At 39.3% G+C, this 23,845-nt stretch overlaps 1 protein-coding gene across 11 annotated transcripts in view; it reads right to left on the bottom strand.

Annotated features, from left to right (window-relative positions):
- The window catches only part of PTPRM (protein tyrosine phosphatase receptor type M), a 480,584-nt gene that overhangs the window by 318,798 nt on the left and 137,941 nt on the right, over positions 1 to 23,845 (bottom strand). For all 11 annotated transcript variants that reach the window (XM_035316805.1, XM_035316797.1, XM_035316798.1 and 8 more), the window contains exon 3: positions 6,328 to 6,593. In XM_035316805.1, the coding sequence (XP_035172696.1) occupies positions 6,328 to 6,593 (266 nt within the window). The remainder of the gene's footprint in view (positions 1 to 6,327; positions 6,594 to 23,845) is intronic.

Below are 23,845 nucleotides of genomic sequence, written 5' to 3'. Positions count from 1 at the left end.
AGTCTCTCACCAAATTCAACTCTGCAGTGCTATTTCACATATTATAAAGTTCTAAAACTGGAAATGCTTCAAAAATGCAAAATATATTTCAAACTCTTGGTCTGAGAATCATTAAGTAACCAGAAAGGGTAAAAAAAAAAAAAAAAAAAAAAAAAAAGAGAGGAGAAAAAACAACACTGAAATCAACATTTTTTCTTCTCCCACTATAGGATTCAAACAAGGAAAAAAATCAAAACAGTAAAGGAAACAAAACCAAAAATCTCCCAGCCTCTCCTCATTAGAGGAGTAGCCTCTTCAGCACTAACTTTTATCAAAACCCTCCAATTTTAGGGCCTTTCAACCTACTGAGACTGGACCCCAAGAGCCTAAAAACAGTCTCACATCTTATAGATATCTACATAGCATTTAATCCTCTTTTTCTGTGTACATCTTAATTCTGTTCCAGTATGGAGGAGATTGACAGAGAAGCCTTACTTTGTTTGCAGGCCACCTAAAATGGCATGATAAACTCCTTCCCTAACACAAAAGTAAGACTAGCTCCTGTAGAAAAATCTAAGCTACTTTGAAACAAATAGAGACCAGGAGCCACAGCAGAAAAGAACAAGCTGTGCTGATAATCTTTGACCCTCAGAAGGTGCTCAGCAGCTTGAACCTGTGTTACTGCAACTATACTGTAATCAGGAGCTGGTCTGCAGTGTAGATATACCCTAAAGTTAAAGGCAGATAGATGTTAAGCAGTAGCACTTAGAAGACCATTAATTAAGGAATTAATGTATCTTAATCAGCAGAATACTTCACAATTTAAGTTTAAATATGCAGTAATTAGGCTACAATTAGTATTGTTACATGCAGGTTATCATTGTGATTTATATACATAGTACAGCTTTCATATGGGGTGAAACCTACACAAATAATTACATAGTAAAAAGAAAAGCGTACACTAAGAGAAATTAATGTCTTTGTTTGGAGACTGTACTTCTAAAGAGTCAATTGTAAATGGAAACTCAATGTGAAAGGTATTAGCAAACTTGGGTAACTGGTGTTACAATAATAAAACACTACTAATTATTAAATCTTTTGAATGCTTTGCATATATGTGTTAATAATATGTGGTTTAAACAAATAAATCTCTAGAAGTTGGATTAAAATTCACTCCACACTACACAATCTAGTTTCTATTCAGCTACCATTAGTGGGAGTTATTTTGCCTATGTTCTTCATGAATCAACAGCAAAACAGACTAACACTATTGTGTTTTAAGCATCCTGGGTTGCATAAATATTACAACTCTGGAATGTTATCATACAATTTGTCTCTAGTACATTTTGGTTTCATTTGCAGCTAGACACCTTGTATATGCAGCTAGACACCTTGCTGGTGTCCTATTAATGAACTGGAACTATAGAGTATTCACAAATATGCAGATGCCTATGTGACTATGCAATTTTAAACACAACAAAGCAAATCAGAAAACTACATTGTTTTCTATCGTCATCTACTAAAGCAGAGCCTTTCCCTGAATGCTACTTCTAGGAAACTATGAACCTTCATACAAGAAAAGTTAAAAAGGCTGCTATCCTTTCTTAAACAATCTTCTCAGCAGACTGTTCTTAGTTTTGTGCAATAAGGTCAGCCAGCCACAGATAATCCCTGGGAGAAAGTTTTTTAGCTTTTGGATTTTATGTGAAAAACACATCGTTTTGTGACAAAAGAGCTCAGAATTTTGGAATCAAAAGAATAAAACCTTAGGAAACAGAACCAGTGCTAGACACAGATCAGATGGGCCCTTTGCTTCCTCCTACCACACATTAAGCAATCTGAGCTCCCACCTAACTTGGACATGTTCTCACAAGGCTCACATATATCCTTTCTCCTCCTCCTGCTCTTCTCCGAGGTGATGCAACTAATTTCTCACCTCCCCCCAAAACAGACTACATGATGAAGAAAGAGCATGGAAACAGATTAAAGGAGTTCAGAAGAGCAAGTGCCAGATTCTGCACCTGGGATGGGGCAACCCTGGCTGTACGTACAGACTGGGGGCAAGAGGCTGGAGAGCAGCCCCACAGAAGGGGATCTGGGGGTTTTGGTTGACAAGAAGTTGAACGCAAGCCAGCAGTGTGCCCTGGCAGCCAGGAGGGCCAACCATGTCCTGGGGTGCATCAGGCATGGCACTGCTAGCTGGTCGAGGGAAGGGACTGTCCCACTCTGCTCTGTGCTGGTGTGGCCTCACCTCAAGTGCTGTGTGCAGTTCTGGGCACCACAGTATAAAAAGGACATAAAACTGTTAGAGAGTGTCCAAAGGAGGGCTACAAAGATGGTGATGGGTCTGGAGGGGAAGACGTATGAGGAGCAGCTGAGGCCCCTTGGTTTGCTCAGCCCCGAGCAGAGCAGGCTGAGGGGAGACCTCATGGCGGCCTGCAGCTCCCTCACGAGGGGAGCGGAGGGGCAGGCGCTGAGCTCTGCTCTCTGGGGACAGCGACAGGACCCGAGGGAACGGCATGGAGCTGGGACAGGGGAGGGTCAGGCTGGGGGTTAGGGAAAGGTTCTGCACTGAGGGTGGTCAGGCACTGGGACAGGCTCCCCAGGACAGTGGTCATGGCACCGAGCCTGCAGAGTTCAAGAAGTTCTTAGACAACGCTCTCAGACATAGGGTCTGTTTTTTGGGTGGCCCTGTGTGTAGTCAGGAGTTGGACTCAGTGGTCCTTGTGGGTCCCTTCCAGCTCGGGATAATTCTGTCATTATATGATTCTATGAGAAACAATGAGAAATTGCAAGTGTCACCAGGCGAGTGAAGAAATTGCATTAGAGATTTCTGAGAGAACAGAAGCAACCAAAATAGAGGTGACTGACCATAAGCTATGAAATTGAGAGCTTCCTCAAGAATAAATTATCTTATCTACATCAAAACCAGTGAAGCTATACTATTTTATACTAATTCCTTGGGCCGCCAGAGATATAGCTATAGCATAAGACGTTTTGGCACATCAGCTAAATTGCAATACCTTAGCAGGTATAATTTCAGACCGTATGCAGCAAATGCAAAGAAAATGACTTACTATATTCCTCAGTGAATAAAGTACAGATTGTGTCAAAATATCTATACTTTCAGAGGCTAAGAAAGTACATGGAGTCCATTACTGACAGACTCAGGTGTCTATTACTGATCAGCTAATGCATGGTAATTTCTCTAACTGCAGTACCTGATCCAAGCATGTAAGGGTTCACCTATGAATAAGGGTGAACAGTACAGAGTTCGGGTCTCAAGGGGAAAGTGGATTAGTAAGGTTATCTTTCTCTTGCAATGTCCAAATATCTATATTTCTCAAATATCAGTTAGATGTATCATGTTGTTAGAAATCTGACATAGATTATTATTATTATTACCAACAACAGATTTAAAACCCTTTGGGCTTGCTGTATTTTTTATCAAAATTTTAATTTAGCTTAAAATTTATGAGTGAAAGTATGGGTTTCTTTTCTTAAAATTTCCCTGTCCACATTATCATTTTGGTTCAGAGCTTTAGTGAGGCTTTGAAGCACATTCTTTATTTTCACTGACTGTTCAAAGAGCAGTTCGGCTGCATCCAAACTGGACTCTTTTCTGAAGAAATTACATCAGAATTTCCTCTACTAACGGAGTACAAACCCATGTGGGGACATTACAGAATAATAGAATCATAGGTTGTAATCATTATTTACGTTGGAAAAGATCTCTAAGACCATCTAGTCCAACTTTAACACTGCCAAGTCCACCATTAAACCATGTCACTAAGCTCTACGTCTAACATGTTTTTTGAAGACCCCCAGTTTTTTGAGGACCCCCAGGGCCCAAAACTGAACACAGTACCTGAGGTGCAGCCTCACCAGAGCAGAGTACAGAGGGACAATCACTTCCCTGGTCCTGATGGTCACTCTATTCCTGATAGAAGCCAGGATGCTGTTGGCCTTCTTGGCTACCTGGGCACACTACTGGCTTATTCAACCGGCTATCAACCAATACCCCCAGGGCCATTTCCATCAGGCAGCTTTCCAGCCACTCTTCCCCCAGCCTGTAGCATTTCATGGGGTAGATGAGACCCAAGTGAAGCACCCAGTACTTATGATCCAGCCCAAGGCATAAGCGACACAGTCACATGTTCACTCAGCATCTGCAAAATATACACGCACCATCTAACTGTCCTGAATCACCCAGAAAGCTCACAGATCCTCCCAGGAGATGCCATGTTACCAAGCACCCAGTTATATCCCATGTCAGCCACAAAATTGTCTGTGGGATGCTCTGCTCTTCTCCTGTTGTCCACTGAAGCTAACAGCACAGACCACTCCTCATTTCATTCAAGACAGAAAGGCTCTTTGACACCACTGGAGGACATTCTCAACTCTGGCATCAGATTCATAATATGGGGCCCATAACCTTGCAGAAAGGTGCCCTTTCAGCTTGTGAGAGGTAAAGTTGTGGCTAAACCAAGCTTGGACTCTGTGGTCAGGATATGGCCTCATGCTCCAGAGAGGCAAGTACTACACAGTTTCTCCCACAACACTAAGGAGAACCTGAACTTTGCTAATAAGCTGCTCTTCTGGAAAATGTGCCAGTATCCCTCCATCGAGTCTATGGCCAGTTACAGGGGATCCACACCATGACTCCTTCCAGTGAAGTTTGCTGAACTGTCCATAAACTTACCCTGGATCCCCTTCAAGAGCCCCCTGATGAACTGTAGTGATTCCTAGACACCTTGGGCAGAAAGCTGCATTGGGTGTGAATGTGTACCGTCAGTACCTCCCTACACAACCCAGGAACACACTAACAGAGGCAGTGATCTCTGTCACTGCTGCAGTGCACCTGCCCAGCTTGAAGCTGGTTAGCCAGCAACCAGTATGAATCATGGGTTGTAAGGACAGTGAGCAGTGACACTCTTAAACAAAGGAATGTGAGACTTTGTTCAGGGATCCTGATTTTTTACACAAGAATGACAAAGTTGTGGCACAATCCTACAGAAGATCAACTCAACAGCATGCTCTTTTGGGTCTTCTTTTGCACCCACTGCCAGATATCCCATGTTCCAAGGACAAGATGGTCAATTGTGGGTGAAGCAATCACAGGGGCAAGGACTCCACAAAGTAATTCAGCTTGTGCGTTGTTTTATTCCTTTGAGAAAAAAAGGGTTAAAAAGGAAGAACTTCAGTTCCCTTGAGACATCTTCACAGATCAGATGCTGCAGACAGAGAAGAAGGTCCACTATCACCCCACAGAGTATCTTCCAGTGGACACTGCCAAACTTATTCTGCAAGTATGGATGGGGCAGCAAACACCTGGTCACTCGTGCTACATGGCATCACAAGTGGGTCTCTACCACATATGATACTGGTGGTCAGGGCATTGATGTAGGAATTAAGATGCTGTCACACACACAGAAAGCACCATGGAAGGATAACATCACACTCCCTAGGAAGGTCTGCAGATAAGGAACTTTGGGATCTTTGGGACAGCTTACATCCAGAAAGCTTCAAAGCATAGGTATAGTGACAAATTTTACCCCATGGGACCAAACTAAATCCAAACCAAGCTTTCCACACTGCAAGTGAAGATGACAGGAGCCTGAACAACAACTGCCCCTATTAGAGCAAATCACTTGCTCATGTAGACAAAGACTGTATTTTCATGGGAAGGGGAAAAATTGAACTACTGTACAGTAATATAGAGCAGTAAATAACTCTATAATCTTTAAACTTTCTTGCCGAGAAGCAACACTCTAAGGAACTGGTAAGTGAAATCCTCGCTAAATCTTTAGGATGTAATCAGAAGGACATTCCTATGATAGTAACTGTTCTATTTACGATTAGTATTGGACAGAACAAATGGATATTGCATTCCAACTGAAGACTCAAAGTGAAGATTCAAAGGACTCTGCTGGTTCTAAAGCAACAAGTATTGCTCATCTAAATCAAACTTGAAGACTCTACTGCAGTAAAATCTATCGACATTCAATTCCGGCATCCCTAATGAACTGAAAAAATGAGTGAATTTATTATAGAGAAACCAAGGTGACTGACTGGAATCAATGGCAAAATTTCTGAATTGTTTCAATCTGATTATTTCATCTGTGTTTAAAGTGTGTGTGTGCATAAATCTCATACGCTTCTATAAATATATGTAAACATATAAACACAGCCATATTCATGTAAAAACATTTAACATAATCTGCAAAAATGTAATTAAGATAAAGATCAACAAAACACACTGAAACATGTTTTGATTTAAAGTCAAAATGGTAATTAAGAGCAGGTGCCTACTACGATGAACAAAAATTCATAAAAAGTAAAGCATACCTGATAAAAATGTGGCCAGAAAGTGCTAATTGCCAGTTCTGCTCTGTTCCAAGTGCCAGCAGTAGATGTGTTCCAGACTGGGTTACCAATAGGACCATCATTAACTTTCACATATACATTCAAAATGCCAGGGCTAGATCCACTCTTGCTTGCAACATAATAGTGGAAATCAATACAATGTGTGTCATTTTCTTTTAGATGAGGCAGCAGGAGGTGAGCTTTCTGTCCTGCAAATCTCCCAGATGTATTCACCAACATGAAAGAACCTGCAAAACAAAGTCACTGTTTCAGTTTCTTCATTATTTTAATTTCTTCTCCCTATTACAACAATCCACAATTAAAGCATCATTAAACAAATGATCATTTTGCCTTGCTTCTGCTAATATAATAGTAATTTGTATTTAGCTCAAATTACTTTTGAGAATCTCAAGATAATTTTCCAAAGCTAGTAAATATTAGAATCTTTATTTTACATATGGAAAAAGAAAGAAAAATAAAACAACAAATCCCCCTGTAGTGATCTTCACTGCACTGAATGTTAGGAGAAAATCAATTGCAGGGGGCAACTATCTGAGCATTTCTCCATGCTGAGTCCCAGTGAAATCAAGGACAATTCTATGTGCATAGATGCTGGGGTACAGTAGCTAATAGAGATGTGGCCTAAAATGTTCTTGATTCCTTAGCCACTCTGCAGCCTACCACCAGCTATTTCCATGAAGTGTGGACACCTAATTATCTCTTGGTCTCAAGAGCTGAGAAAAGAAGGACGAAAAGAAAATACCCAGCAAATTGTTAAGTTGTATGGAAAAAAAAAAAAGGGGGGTGGGGGGGGTGGAAGGGGGAATATTGCAGTAAGATCCTAACTTCAAAACTAACAAGAAATGTAAAGGTATAAACAAAGGTATAAATAAAGTAATACTTGAACAACCCTCACAAGAGCATCTAGTCAACGTATGTTCTACTTTTTAGTGCCTATTAATGCATTTCATTGAAGTGTACCTTCAAAATAATCAACTTATAGAACAGATGTGCAATTTAAAATCTGAATCTACACAGTCGTTTCACAAAGTGATTTTCAAGACATTCATATCACTGTGATGAAAAAAGCCAAAGCCAAAGGAAAGAATTCTCCTGATATATAGACTGTGATACCATAGAAGGAAATAAAATTGAGCACAATGTCTACTTTCAAACGAGGACTTCTCAATGCAACACAATGAAACAGAAATAAAAAGGTATGCTAAACCCTGCATTTTTCATAAAAGTCCAAAGAAAATGGATATGTTATAGATGCATGCTAAAGATCCGTAACTACATGCTTTTATAAAAGTACAAGCACACACATGTCTCAAGCAGTTACTAGAAAACAACTTTTTTTCTTTTTCAATCTGATATGCAATGATACCCTGGAATTTGAATAGGATGCAAACTCTTAAGTCATTTCTGGAAATGGAAATCTGGAGAACTTCAGTCCAGACTGCACCTTTATCTTAAGTAGGTTTAATTATTCAATAATATAGTTTTGCGGCTAGTCTAAATTATTTATCAAGTATAACTTCTCATTAATTTTCAATCCAGACAAAATAATTGAGTTTCTAAAGTTGACAAAAACTTAAATGAAATGTGATACAAAGGAATCTGAATGCTTTACTACCTACAAGGCAAAATAACATACTGGGACAATTCCTTATGCATTAGTAATGTAAGCCAAAGTCACTGAACATGCTTCTCCAATTAAAATCTCATACTACATTTAAAATTAATTTCATTTTTTAGGGTTCCTAATACTGTCTTTTCATATGCTCTTGAGATATATTTTTTCTTAATTTTATATTTAGCAGAAAGAAAGAAATGAACATTCTTCAAGTGCTTTTCTATGCAAGGATTGGTTTCTACAGGAATCTGATGACAGTGTCCTTGAATCTACGTATACCTCCAGCATTTTCTTTCTTGCTGTGTTTCAGTAGTCTAAAATGCAGGAGGGCCCCAGTCAGGAGCAAAAAAAAGAGCCCACCCCCCACCTCCCCCAAGCACTGCAGATGCAGCAGCCAGGAGGTGGTATCCTTGCTCCTGACGTAGCGGCATGAGGACAGTAAGGAATGCTATTTATTATTTCTGCTGGCTTTACATACATATTCTCCCTGTTTCAGACTGTCACGACAGCACACCATTTTCATGCAGCATGCCCTATGTGTTTTTGACTTCTACCACAAACATCTTCAAATGTTTCAGTCCAGAAAGCATGAAATTAAGTGCCACAAAGACACAACAAGAAGACTCCTGTCCTCAGTTTCGTGTGTACAGAGAAGACTAACCAAGTTAGCATTACTCAGTCTTTCTACTCCTTTCTTTACTAGGATGGTTCCTAAGTTGTGCATGGTCTTGGGATGATCCAAGTATAAAATCTTCCTGCGCTGGCATTGAAGATCCTGTTGCTCAATAAATAACTAGGATGCTGAAGGGTGAAGAACGAATAGGCAGCCAGCTAGAACAACAATTACTCCTGTTATATTACCAATAATACATTTCTCTATCTTCGTAACACAACAAAAGGTTTAAAATAAAACCCACAAAAGTATATTTGGGTATAAAGAGAAAGCAAATAAATTTTAAATTTAGCCACATGGATCTTTGCTTTAAGCAGGCAGGAAATAAACTAGTACTTCTTCCATCATTTAGGCCATACTCTGCTGTTCAAGTAGTTCATTTAAACTTAAAATACAAAACCTTTGAAATAGTTACAGTTTGCTGTCACGACAACAGTAACAATGTTTATGAGTTCATTAAAAACTAACTGGCCAGCTTTTTGCATCTAAACACTAAGAATGCTGTGGAGAAAAGTACATCTGTTCTTAGCCACCTTGAAGTTTCAAACAAACACCTACCTGATAACCCAACCAATTTTACAACTGCTTGATAGAAGTATCTTGCTAAGAACCGTTTAACTTCTGTGATCCTGAATTATGTAGTATGTGCAGCACAACTGAACCATGTGACAAATTATCAGGAGCTTAAGAGAGGAAATATGGCCAGGCTATTTTGAATATAGCTGTAACTCTGTTGTTGAAAGTGAAAAAGTAGGAAAGAATGTCACCGTAAACAGGACAGATCTTACTTTCCCCTTTGTAAGAACACAGAATCTTTTAGGAGAACTACATTAAGCTGCAGTGTATCTTTCAGATACACTGTTTTAGTTTTTCTGCTAGGAAGTATCTGGCAAGCTCTTCCTACTTCATGAGGCACGGAGTAGGAGACAGTGACATAAATGCATCCTTTTAATTGTTTAACTGAACTAGGTAGGGGCTGAATCTCAGGAAATTAGACACAAAAGTGCCCCTAAACTCCACCAGGCAGCTCTTTGGGGACAGTTTAATCCCAGTCACAAAAGTCTCACCAACCAACACTTCCAGAAGCTGAAGTTTCTTTTGTTCCAGCGCATCTGCAACAGCATCTTCACTCAGATTCAGTCATCTGGGGCATTCAGTCATCTCGCATGCGTTGATTAAGTAACCTGTAATCATCGTGCTGTTTCAAAGATACTAACTTCTATTCTAAGCCCAAACACAGCCTCTAGACAGCACCTAAGGTAATGTTGCTGACGAAACCAGGCACAGAGAAGATGCACAGGAGCACCTGACTGTAAGTAAGATCCCGGCTTCAGAACAGAGAGCAACAGAAGAGACTTCTTGCATCAGGCATGGGACGTGGTTTGTGTGAACCAGAAAGAAACCCCCAAATGCCTGTATTTTAAGCTACCTAAAATCAGCCCACTTAATTCACAGCCATTTCAAGATAGCTAAGGAGAAAAACCTTTGAAATTGCATGCTTTGCTCAAAGGACAAGAATGTGCTGGCTGCCTAGGATAGCCAGCACAGCTCCCGTGAAGATAAATGCTTAGGTCTCCTCCTCCAGACGGCAAGCTGGATGTGAAGCACAAGAAGCCTTGAGTACAGCCAAGCTGCAGTTCATGGGCAAATCTAAACATCAGAGGAAAGCTACCAACGTGCTAGGGGTCTGAATAAAGTTAATCCAAAAGAAATCAAGGGTAATAAATGTCATGGAAGCCCCCAGTTGGCTCCTTAACCCTTTATTAGCCTTTGCCCTTGAAAGGCTTCCATCTCACAAAGGAATTCAACCTCTTTTGTTTGGCAGTACCTGTATTTTCCTTCATGGGAACTCAGATAAAGATCAAATTTCAGAGGTAAAAATACCATGAAATAAAATCAGGTGTAAGAGCAAGCAAATTCTGTAAAATCAAGGCAAAAACCATGATGCGCAATGAATTTAGACCTTAGTTGCTACACCTACTTTTAACTATGGATCTCTCCACAAGAAAGAAAAACAAACTAATATGCATTAAAATGAAAAGGCATAATCATTAGAAAAAAACTATTACATGCATTTTACTTGAAACCATACAGTGTCTGCAAAGGAAAGAAAAAAGTGATTTGAATCCATTAAACTATTTCTTACAATGGTTTGTTGTTGTTTTTTTTTGTTTGTTTTTTTTTTGTTTTTCAGATCAACTTGTCTTCAGTGTTAAGTCATGTAGAAATTTTCTCTTACAACTTTTACTATTGTCATGTGTTAAACTGATTGCTAAAATAATACTATGCCAGATGGTTATATAAATCTAAAGCATGTGGATAAACTCCACACGCAAATACCTAAACACCTAATTTTGACTGAAAAAAAAATAGGAGTTCTGAGCCTTGAAAGGAAAAAAGCTCACGACGTATTTTCTTTGCTAGAGAGCATTAGCAGAGAGTAGATCAGTTCTCCAGCATTGTTTATTGCACATTTGGGCACCTGACAAACACACTGCAAAAAATAAACTCACTGGTGTATCAACTAGGTAACCGTTACCTGTAAGGGAATGGGAGCTAGAGGAAGATTTCAATAAGAGAACACACAAAATTATAATCAATGCAGTACTCCTATGAAGAGATAGTAAATGCACATACTACCATAAGTATGTTCCTTTTGAACTGAATTATTTTCTGAGATGCACTTTCACGTTTAAACACATGGATGATGATAGTTTCCTTAGTCAAAAAGTTTAAAAGGGATTTACCTGGGTGTAGTGCTAAACTCCCTGCTTAGGCACTAAAGGCAAATTAATAGTTCAAAACGACACACTGAAATCAAACACAAATAAAACCTAAGGTAGCTGATGGTCCTCAGCATCCATTAAATTCAGGCTTCTTTAATCCACATGCATTAAAAGTCACAGAGTTGCTAAGTCAACCATATTTCATCATTTTACCTAGCGGGTTTAAATCTACAAACTGGTGGATTTGCTGTCGTTGTTTACAGTTCCCCCCTGCACAATGTTCCAGCAGTAATTCAGCAAATATTTGGTGCACTGAAATATTAATTCGAAGATACAACACTTGAGAAAGACAACTAGAGTTGGTCCAGAGTAAACGGGCACTTGAGTGTCCCAGTAATTCTCATTAACATCAATGGAAATTTTCTGTGAGGCAAGCACGGAGGAAAATGAAAATCCTACAATATTTATGCCAGCAGTTACCCAGCAATAAATAGTATCATGACAGATCTTATTAGGGTTTTGTACACAAAAAGATGCCCAAAAGACAGAGTGACACAAGAGCAGCAAAAAAATCCCAGTACGTGTTTAAAAACTAAATAAATAAATAAATCTGACAACTGGAAAAGCAATATACACTTCTACAAAAATGATGGAAATGGCACCAGAGAGATTTCCCAGTCACTTCTGCAAGTTTTTACTGTGTCACATCACCTTGTTAAGAGGCACGTTTTATACTTGGAATGTCAAATCCAATGAAATTGAATGCAATATTGTTTTTCATGCATGAAGAAAAAGTGACTACTGAGCAAAGAAAGTTACTTTGTTGATTTTTTCACAAGTCCTATACATGGTTGAGCACAAACGATTAGTTTTCCTTCCAGACTGTAACAGACATAACCTACCCAGGAACTGCGATTTCACTGATACAATAATAAATAGAAGAACAATAGTACTGGGGTTTGACTTATGTAAGCATTGATGTTTGATGATTTTGGCTCTCAATATTTGAGAAATGTGCTAAATGAAGCAAAGCAGAAATTCTGATTTTAATCACAGATATTCTGTGTGTTACCTTATTAACAGAACAACCTTCAGGTGCAGAAATGTTTCTCTGTAAGGCTGAAAGGTATCGAAAAGCCCCATTATCAAAAATGCTCTGATTAGGTAGTTACAAAGGGTATTCATAATTGACTAAACAGCATTCCCTAAATGCCAGCCAGCCCTAGAGCTGTCACTCACTGCAGGTGGCTACCACCATGGTATCATTTCTACCACGACTACCGAGTGCCTAGGACTAGGTATGATTGCCCAAGACACTGGAACTGCTGTGCATTTGCAGATGAATTGCAAGGCTCCAGTATAACGTGTCCCACTTTCAGATAGAGCAGTCAATATATCTGTTCTTTTATTCATTATGTTTTATATATATGTGGATGGATCATCTTGGAAGTACTGCAGAAAGCAGAAAACCTGAATTTGATGACAGGCAACCTTGCACTCTTAATTCCCAAAGCCAGTAAACAGAAGAGTTTTGCTCTTCAGTATTTTTTGCCTACAACTTGTTATGTTTACAGATAAAGGAAAATATCTTCTAAGGTAACACTTGAAATTCTGGAGTTGATGTAATTTGGGGAACTTCTCAAGGCACGGCTAACAACAGTACCTGAAGAAACAGGGACTTCTGCTCAGATCTATCACTAGCAGATGCCACGCTGTAGATAAATCCACATAAAAGTCAGTGCAGCTTGCACCCTCAAGTGGAAAAATAGGTGTGCCAAAATACACCAGTTGAAAGTCTTCCTCTCAGTGTCTCAGCTAATATCTATCAATTCTGTTAATTACCTTACAAAACATTCATTTCTCAGCTGAATTGCAAGCCTTCTCTTGTGCATCATTTATCCACATTAGATTATAAGTTATAATTTTAACCCTTATTAATCACCAATCCAAAAAAGAAAAAAAAAGTCATCCCAACTATTTCGTTGTTTCTTCCGAATTTTCAACTACTAACTCTTGAAAAAATCTGGTCAACCATTCCAGCATAAATCCTGTACACTGTTTGAAAGACGGATCAATCTACTTCTACCCACAATGCCATCTTCATTTTAGCTGAACCACTAATAAGCCTTGTAATTCTTTCACCAAATTCAATTTCTTCAAATTCTTCCTCATCTAATATGCACAGACACATCTTCCATTATTGTGTTCGAAATTCTTTTGATCAAATACAAACATGAAATCACATATCTCTGAGTCATGTATTTCTACAGTCACTTTTCCAATAACCAGTAACGTCTGAAAGAACTGCTTATTGAAGAACGCTGTTTGTTTTTCCAGCCCTTTTCAATATTTAATGAATTTTGCTATTTGTTCTATAGTCTTTGTTCTGTTTCCTTCATGACTCTTCTACATTTTCAAACACTATATTGGTATTTTGGAGGCTTTTTCTTATATGACTAATATTACCTCTTTGCAACAAGCAAGCAATGTATACAACATCCATGGGCACAAAGTTCAGAAGCTATTCCAGGAAGCAACTGCATATGGACAAATTCTGACAGAATTCTGTCAGAAGTTTCAGATTCAACTTCTGAACTAATCATTGAATTTTAGAGAAAAAGGGAAAGCAAAGTGAGAAGAGGCAAAGCATCCATATGCTGGAGTACACTGCATGCTAACTGACACAAACAAAAATATCCCCCAGAGCAGAGTTCAACTGAAAATAAAAACATGAAGGTTAGAGGTGAAGAAAAGAAAATGAAGTGAGGGAAAGGGGGATGTGATATATCAGGGAAAACGTATCAAGAAAAAATTCACAACTCCAGGATAGACAGACCAAGACCCAAGGAGACTTTTAAAATGCAAAGTTATCCAGCAGCATCTCCACGGGACTGCAAAAGGCCAATTCAGGCTGAGCACCCTACAGACAGAGCAGGTGGACGTGTGAAATGATCAATTACAATTAACCGAAATTAGAGAACAACGGTGATCCTTCCAAAGTCTCCCTCACATAAAGGAGTATGAAAAGAGATTGGACTCAATTTTACTCCCAAGCTTGAAGAGAGACAGACTTTAGCAGAGGGGGCTCTGCGTTTCCAAGACGAGGGCGTTCCCCCCAGGAGGCTGTCACAGTAGATGCCCCCCAGCCCACTTTCAAGTAAGTACACAGAGTAAGAACAAAGACGTTGAACATACACGTCCGAACTAGGGGAAAACATGCATTGTAGAGCATTTCCTCCACCCTCCACGGCTGACAGAGGACTGGAGATAGTTTATGCAAAAAAGAAAAAAAAAAGAGAAGCCAACATTTTTATCCTCCAGCTGGATGGCTGGTATGCCGAAAATGAAGAGTCTCTGCCTTGTGAATCACTAGGAGCACTTAAAGAATACTGAAGATAACTGATAATTAAAAATAGCATGCAGAGTGTTACTGGGGGGGGGAAGAAAAACTCAGAGGTTTGAATGAATGTGACTTGCAGTTAAAGATCCTGTAACTACGGCATATCACAAGCTCCTCTAGCTTCAAGTTGAGGGTGTAGTCCAGAGGAGGGCCACAAATAGGATCAAGGGGCTGGAGCACCTCTCCTACGAAGAAAGGCTGAGAGAGCTGGGGATGTTCAGCCTGGGGAGAAGGCTCTGGGGTGACCTCGTTGCAGCCTTTGTAAGCCAGGGGGCTTACAAAAAAGATGGAGAGGGACTCTTTGCTCAGTCAGACAATGACAGGACAAGGAGGAATGGCTTTAAACTAGACGAGTGGAGACTCAGGTTAGACTTTAGGAAGAAGTTCTTTACTCAGAGGGTGGTGAGGCACTGGCTCAGGCTGCCCAGAGAAGCTGTGGTTGCCCCATCCCTGGAGGTGTCCAAGGCCAGGCTGGATGGGGCTTTGGGCAACCTGGGCTGGTGGGAGGTGTCCCTGCCCATGGCAGGGGGATGGAACAAGGTAATCATTGAGGTCCAACCCAAACCATTCTATGATCTATGATCACTGATTTATGATCAATGAAGCCAAGTTAACACAGTGTTTGTATAAAACCTTCTGAAGGGCAGGAAAAAGGGACACCATTTGAACTCAAAGCAACTTCATTTTATTTTTTATTTTTAAAAAAAAAAAAAAAAAAAAAAAAACAGGAAGCAATCCAACTTGCCTGAATATAAGGCAAATCTACTTACAAGGTAACTCTCCTTTTGTTTAGAAGTGGCAGAGGGGAATGAAGTCTCGAAGCAGCCACACCACTTTCCATGCCAGCCGCAGTCACTCGGAAAATACTCTGGCAGCTAACTAGCCACGGTATAAAACTGTGCAGGAGTGCTTCTCGCTTGTTTGTTTTTAAGTAACTGTGCTCCAATTGGGCTTCAAAGAGAGAAATTTGGCACAGGACAACATTTTTGTTTGTTTTAACTTCTGTTACATTGCTCATCCTATGTTTGGCCTGATACGATACGCTCTGATAACTCCAGCAACAGCTTCCACAGACAGTGAGAACTGTGCTAGAAACTCTAAAAGCAGTAAACTGATTTAGAAAATCTACACACTGGATTTCTCTAAAGCTGGCCTAATGCTTTCCACCAGCTATAACATTTTTTAACTTTTATGCTATGACTGGATCTCAGACATGCCAGAGCTTTGAGTCAGACCCGTCTGCACCTTGTCTTTAAAGTGAACACACCAAAAAATACCAAACGGGCTTTGAAGCAGCTATGTTTTATTAGAAGATGAACAAGCTCTCTTCTGTTTGAAAACCTATGTTCTTCAGGTGAAAGGGATAAAACACAGGCATTTGAAAACAAATATCTTTTCTGCCCAACTGTGTCTCTGCAGTAAGGACCCTTTCCTCCAGACCCGCTTTTCACACTAGCAACTTTCAATAGCTCTACTTGTTCTCCCTTGGGTCAATAGAAAAATCTCCCGTTTTCATCTCTGGCCTGTCTTTATGTCTGTTCCCCATTATTCTAAGAATCCTCTACAAGTGCATGCTCTCCAGTCAGCACATCTATTACTGTCTGCCCCTGTTCCTCCCTGAACAGCTTCACCCATGGCCAGGTGCTCTCCAAGAAGAAATCCTCTCCTCCCCTTCAAAGAACTGCACCTGGCCAAAAAGCATGCAGCTACCAACCACGGACCTACCACAGCATGTAACGTGCATACAAAAAATAGTTTCAGACAATACCTTGGACCACTACCTCACTTGGCACACACAGAATGACAATGTGTGCGTGGAGGTTTTCACACGTTCCTTCTGTCAGCAAGAAAATAGGATGATGTTTCCTACAGACACACACATTTGCAGAGCTGGCTGCTGAAACCAGGAGACAGAAATACAGTGCTTTTACCAGCACCAAGCACAGTCACGCACGTACACTGAATATTCATCTGTTTACCCTTGATGAGACTTTTATCCCCTTATCCCTCTGTTTTCCCATGTCTGTTCCTCCCCAGCCCAACTGTGCTCCTGCCTCTGGTCCTCACGTTACAGACAGGTAGCATATGCAGCAAGGGCAGCAAGTAAAATACCGAGCCGTGTGTTCCTTACCTATCAACTTTTATTTTATTATAATTTGGCATTCAAAGCATGAGACAGTTTATTTTGTTAGGGAAGGTAAATATCTGTTAAACTACACATCACACGCCAACAATTAATGCTATAGCCCAGAAAGTCTCTCTTTTATAAGCACGCTCTTTTTGTTACAGCACAACAATATTAGTCTTTATTTCTGTAAACCACTCAACTATGCAATTCAGCATTCAAGCAACAATACCCAGGAGATAAACTGACATCAGTTTTAACATGTTTCAGGTAAGCTCCCAGGGTAAACTCCTTACTCTTCAGGTAAAAGCTTTGGGGAAGTAAAAATAACAGAAGTGGGGGGAGAAAAACACGGGTTGAGGCTGCATGTTGACCTTATTGAAAAGGGCCATCTCCAAGAACAGGGGTAAGTGCTATTGGCACGCTTCTCCCTTGCCAGTGACAGGTTGAAAGGTTTGTTAAACACAGAGGTCAATATAAAAAGCTTCTCAAGGCCTGAAGACCATGAGCTTTATAACTTTAATAGAAATTCAATTTTGTTTCAGCTTTAGGTTGCTGGGTTAATGTTTGGCTAATGATCATACCTGAGTATACTCTCCAAAACTTTAGACTAGCTCAGCAATAAGTTACTTTTCAGTTAAAAACTATGATTATACTTTCTGTGTGTAATATTCCCTGGAAAAAGTACTGCCACCTGCCTGATTGCCTATTTCCCAACCACTGATAAAGGCAAATTGTCATCATAATACTGTCAGGTGTGTGAACTACTGCCAAGGTGTCGCCTACGTTAGTATCTGCAGTAACAGCGCAGGCAAATGCCATCCATCTTTTCCCTTTCCACTTCCAGAGGCACCCAATGTCTGATGGCATGTCACAGACCTGCAATACAGAAAACAAAACACTACTATTGCCTACAACACTAAATCTCCCAACTATACAGAGCCCTCTGAAATCTTGCTTGATGTATCAGTAATTTTAGGAGCATATTAGCCTCAAGAGCCATTCTCTTACCGTAGTTATTTACTCCTGGTTTTATGAGTTTCAACAAAGATAACTCACAGGAAGTCTACCTTATCTATCAAAGACTAGGATAGAAAAATTGAAAAAAAAAAAAAAAAAAGGGAATTCCACAGATCTACAGTAGACTTACAATGTAGTGTTTAACCTTTTCTTTTGAATCAAAGTAACCATCTTTTTCTCATTTGTTCAATACACGCATTTGAAAGCTCCCTTAGTGCAAACCATATATAGCCTAAATTATTTTACTTCCATGTAAAAAATACTGTCCAGCAATCCGAAGCTCACAGATCTAAGTACAATCAGAGATGCTTCCCTAAAAGACACTGTTAAATTTTGTTTTTCTGAACTAAAACAGTAATTGAAACTACAAACACAGGTAGTGGGCTTCTTCCCCTGTTAATCTACAAATGATTTTGTATGAGAGTTTACTGTATATTTTTCCCCAATGAAGCACTGCAGAAAGCTTAGCTAGGGCTTGGTGAGGAAAATTTTCAGCACATCAGTGCCTGTGTTTAGCCGAGGAATGACACAGCTCAGGTCCTTGACTCTCGAGCCCTGGTCCCCGCAGGGAAGCACAAAGTTACTCCAGCACACAGGCAATCCCCTGCCCTATGGTGGCTGCAAGACAGTTTATGCCTTAATGGATAAGGTACTGCACTTTCTGAGCTATACATTTTAGCTATTTACCTTTTATTGTCTCATAGCAATCAGTCTGCACAGTCAATCCTATGTAATAACAACGTAAAAGCTTTAAAACTGTTATAATAGGATATGCAATCGGGGAGGGGGGGGGCGGGGCTTTTAAATCTTAATTTTTTTTTTTTTAAATCGTCAATTCAAAATCTCTTTTTAAAATGGAATTTAACTCTGGTCAACACCAAGATCTACATATGTGTGTGGGTATGTATTAGCTTGAAATATAACATTAGTTAGACTTTCTCTGTAGAGGAATTAGAGACTCATTACATTTTCATTCCTGGATGTCTTTCTTTCCTTAATGTTTTGCCACAGAAGCAGCTGACTGTATTTTCTACAAATTGGTAGATAAAGCCTCATTTCTTTCCGGTTTTCTCCTCATAGTGATCCTGTTAAACTTAACAATGATAGAGACCAAAGTGACATAACTTAAGTGTTCAGTATTGTTTTTTTTTTCCCAGTGGTATCTGAATTCTAAAGCAAGTAAAAGTTACAGGGGTATTTGTTACCAAGGGTGTATATTACATGGAGGGGTTACATGAAGGAGTTTCAGTACATGACAGAAATTAATAATAATAATAATAATTAAGGCATGAGGATTTTATTTGGTTAAAGAATATATTTTACTATTATTTCCACAAAATTGGAAACCTCATCTCTAAAATAAAAATCTGTTCATGAAAAAAAAAAACAAAAAAAAAAAACAGCAAAACAAAACAAACAAACAAAAACTTCATGACATTCTAGGAGGAAAAAAAGACTTTATCTTGGCTATTTTATTCTGGACATGTTAACCATTACAGTAGAATCTATTTTTGAAGGCTCTTATCTGGAAGAGATTTCCTCACAGACTACGTCACAAACAATGAATACTGTGCAGGTTGCCAATGTATCTGTACTTATTCATACAATACTTTCCTTAACTGTGGCAACAGGCAAACCTTCCAAAGCTATCTGAATACTGATAAAGTGGGAATTTCACTTGTTGTTCTTTTAAAGAGACTTTTCGCAAGGCCCAGGAGAAATCACTTTTAAGTTTTGTACTACTGCCGCTATTTTCTATGTCCTAGTTAGTATTGACTTTAATCCACCCCAATCATAGCAGAAAACACCCTTAAATCATTTAACCAGTATACGTAATGAAATTAACATATTTATCTCAGGGAACCATATATTGGTTTTTGATTTTTTTTTTTTTTCTGTATAGCCCCAGTGAGAGTATTGCTTGATAACCCTTTTTCGAATTCTAGTCTACTGGAGATTCATTAAAGATCTTTGCCTGGAGACTCAATAAAGATATTAACCTGATTCATCACTGAAATAAGCCTTACAGTTCTCACAATTCATGATCCCAGGAACTCAGTTGTCACTCAAGAGAACAACGGGGTCGATGTTCTTTTTCAAAGATGGAAAGCATAAGACTCTAATTAACTGAAGGGCTTAACGATGTGCTTAGATAGAATTCAGGAAAGCACTTAGATACTTAATTTGACTTCAGTGGGATTAAAAATTGAGAAGGTACATACATAATATTTCTGTATGATGCCTTCTGGAGTTTTTAGTTACAGCTATTGCAGGAACCTGACATTTCACATCTTCTTTAAATAATGTTAATTGAAAAATCATTGTCTTCAAGGATACAGTTTTCAGAAATACCTAAGTGATTCAGAAATCCTGGAGCTGATTTCATGAGAACTAATTTGTCAACAAAACACAGTAGCTGCAGACAGCAATTTAGGAGCTGCAAGCTGTAAAATTATATTGGCTCAAATATATACTGCACATATTAGCAGAGCATCTGAGCTAACTCTTGCTCCCAGAAGCAAGTGCTAATTAATTCAGCAAAACTCAGACTCCTAAGTCCTGAAACTACTTTTTCAACAGTATTTAGGTAGTTCTCAGCAGACTTGTAGTTCCCCAAAGAGCTAGAGCAAATGAACCATGCAGAACCATATTCGGTAAGTGAACTGTATGGTGTTTTCAGATAACTTTCATATTAAGTGCGGCTAGTGGTCCATAAAAATGTTACGACTTGGTAGCAGTGCTTAAGCCAAAAAGGTCCAGACAACAGTGACTTAAACACTGGAAAATTTTAGTCAGATTTTAATCCGAGTGCTAAATACTAAGACTAAAATCAATACTTGGACATCTGAGTGATTTTCAAGTGGGAAGAGGGATAAATGATTGTTTTCAGTGCTGTGAAAGGGAAATTTGGATTCACACGTATTTTAAATATGCTGCAGGACAAAACAGAATAAAACAGAAACTGAACAAAAAGATAACGTGCTCTGCCCTTTTCTTCCACTATACTCTCTTACCTTTAAAGTTTCTAGGCTGAAACTTAGACAGGAAAGAAGTAACCCCCAAATTATATATTACTCAAAAGAAAGCTAGGGAACTAAAGTGACATTTTTAGATCATCTCGTCCCCCTTCTCCAATACTTTTAGCCTAGTACCCTCACGATACAAGCTGCTTCTCCGTGTTGCCCACGGAGACACATCCCTCCCTTTGAGAACTGCTGTCCCCACTTCGGCTTTTCCTTACCTTTACAAGGCTCTCCTCTCCCACTGCCTGCACCTCCTAACTCTAGTCCGAGCCCAAGAGAGTAGATCCCTCCCTGTCCCCTGCTCTGAGGCCCATCTTCAATCCCCATGGCAGCTTCTGGGGAGCCCCGGGCCGTCAGATACAGGCCCTACTCTGTCCTTCCTCCCATGGCTCCCCCCCGCCAAGCTGGGCCTGGCGGTCAGGAGGATGAAGGAGGGCCGCATCCCCTCGCGGGAAGGGAAAGCGGCCAGGAAGATGATGAAACGGGCAAACTCTTGCCAAAGGGAAGGAGCCTGGAGTTTGCTTTTCCTCCTGTGGGAGGACAGGACCTGGCTCCCAGGCAGGGGGGCAATGCAAGCTGTGGGATGCCAGCCAGCCTCCTCCATCGTGTCCACAGGGCCCTCAGCCTACACCTCAGAGCAGGAAAGAAGGCAGTGCGGCATGTGAAACCCTCACTGCTGGCCCCTAACCCTTCCTTCCCCACTCCTACAATGCCACACACGTTTCACCAATTTATTTATATTTTTAAATACCTCTTTGAATTGCTCCTTTTGTTTAATGGTTGTTGAAACATGGCTGAGCAGCATCAAGCGTCCCTTGCTGGCACACCACCACCAGCCCATCAGCTTGAGGCTGACCACAGCAATGATAGCTACAGCAGGGTTTTAATACAAATACGCTTTAATGTTTCTGCCTGTCACTCATCATTAACGTGTTTCACATCAGTAGCTTTTTATTTCTGCCCCCCTAATACTAAAAGCAAATTGCAGTGTACAGGCAGGCGGCCGAAAGCGGAGCGGTGTATCCAGGTAACCAGGAAAACAAGCAACGTAGGAAGTAGTCTTGTGGCAGGTGTGCCATGCCACGGAATAATGGGGCTGTATTTTTAACATTTAATTAAAAAATTAGCTTCTAAGCAAACTTATAGTTACTGTGTCTGACTGTAGCCTAGTTTGTCTGGCTAAAATATGATTTTAAGTCTCACTTCCATTAAATTTCTTTTAATTGTCTGGAAACATGAATCATTTCAGTATAACTTCTGAACTACTACAGACCTTTTTTTGTTATTTTCAAAGCCTGCTTCACATAACCAAATAAGCTACACTTCAACAGCATTTTAAGAGACAAAAATCTTCAGAAATATTATGAAACATTATCATAATAAACCAGATTACATTAAAACATTAAAGGAAAATTGAAAGTGCTAAAATGAATAATTGCTAGACTCAATTATCCTTTACAATATAACAAATACTTAGTGTTTCATTTAGACTACAGCTTGGTGTCAAAAGCAGAAACACAAAACATACTGACATAAATTGATTTGTAGGCAAGCAAACAGAATCACTTGGCTTTACCAAGAGACTGCAAAATTCCTTATCCTTTCTTCTCCCATCCCAGTTGCTGCCTCCTTTTGCCTGATACAAATATTGTACCTATGGGAGTTCACAGTTTGGTTACCAATAAGCTATTTTAACCACCTTTTATGTAGATAAATTTTTGGAGTTTACCGCTGACTTCAGTGAATGTTGGCCAGAGCATGGAAATAACAGGTTTCCTATCATTCCTATCCATCTACATTAAATTAAATAAATAAATAAATAAAAAACCCTAAGCCTACATCTTTCAATCAAATCATTTGCCAAGGAAATCATATCAGTGGCAGAACACACTCAAAATAAAAGCTTCATTTATAGCCCAGATATTTTTCATGTGTAACTATCAAAAGTACTACCTACAACTATAATACTTAGCAAATGTAAAAATAATATAGCCTTCATTTTCCAGTGTACTTTGTGTGTATTACACAGTACCTTGTATATAGTAAAACCCAGACTTCAAGCTGTATATTCAAACCAAAATGAGGATGGAATTGAAAAAGGAATAATAAAAAATAAAATTAAATTTAAAAAATAAAAAAAAACAGTAGTAGATGTTGCTCTGTAAATAAATTTTTTAAAGTTACTTTGGAAGTTGTTTGCTTTTAAAACAGATGCCCTTTCTCCCAGATTCCTTAAGAGTCCCAACTCCTAAGCGTGCACTTCAGAAAAGGTAGAAAATAAAGTACAAACAAAACTACCCTTTAGAAAACACCTATTCTCTGAAACACAGGGAAAAGCCCAGATGCTTAGGCAAGCTGGACTCTTTGCAAACTCTGTTGAACTAATCTGAACACAAAGTGCAGTTCTCTCTCTTCATTACACTTTTCATGCTTTTCCAAGTGCTCTGCCTTGTGTTCCTTCTTATCACCTCCTGAGGAAAGTTGAGAATAGTCTATCAAAAACCAAACGCACGCTTACGTTAGCAGATGTCAGAAATCTTTTTTACATGTTGTACAATTATGCACTGACAAGATCAGAGAGTAGGATTTAAGAGCACACTGAGAATATTTGAAATAAAGTCTTTGTAAGCATATTTCTTGAAGTGTACGGATATCTTAAACAAATATTTTGAAATGGCCTGCTGAGACACAGAAGTTGCCATGTGAAGCACAACAAGCAGCTATGTACAGAATGCCATTCATGCACAGAACTAATTATTTGTCATGCTCAAAAAGCTGTTCAATTTTCTAATTTCATTTGAAGTTTGCACTAACTTGTTTCTAAAAAAAAAAACATTAGATGAAATTTAATCCTCTTTTTATTCTCTCATGTAAATCTAGGGAGGGTTTGTTATTAC

Source organism: Oxyura jamaicensis, chromosome 2 (genome assembly GCF_011077185.1).
Source record: "Oxyura jamaicensis isolate SHBP4307 breed ruddy duck chromosome 2, BPBGC_Ojam_1.0, whole genome shotgun sequence".
NCBI lineage: Eukaryota > Metazoa > Chordata > Aves > Anseriformes > Anatidae > Oxyura > Oxyura jamaicensis.
The sequence above is the reverse complement of the archived record's forward strand: the minus strand, read 5'-3'. Positions and strand labels throughout refer to the sequence as shown.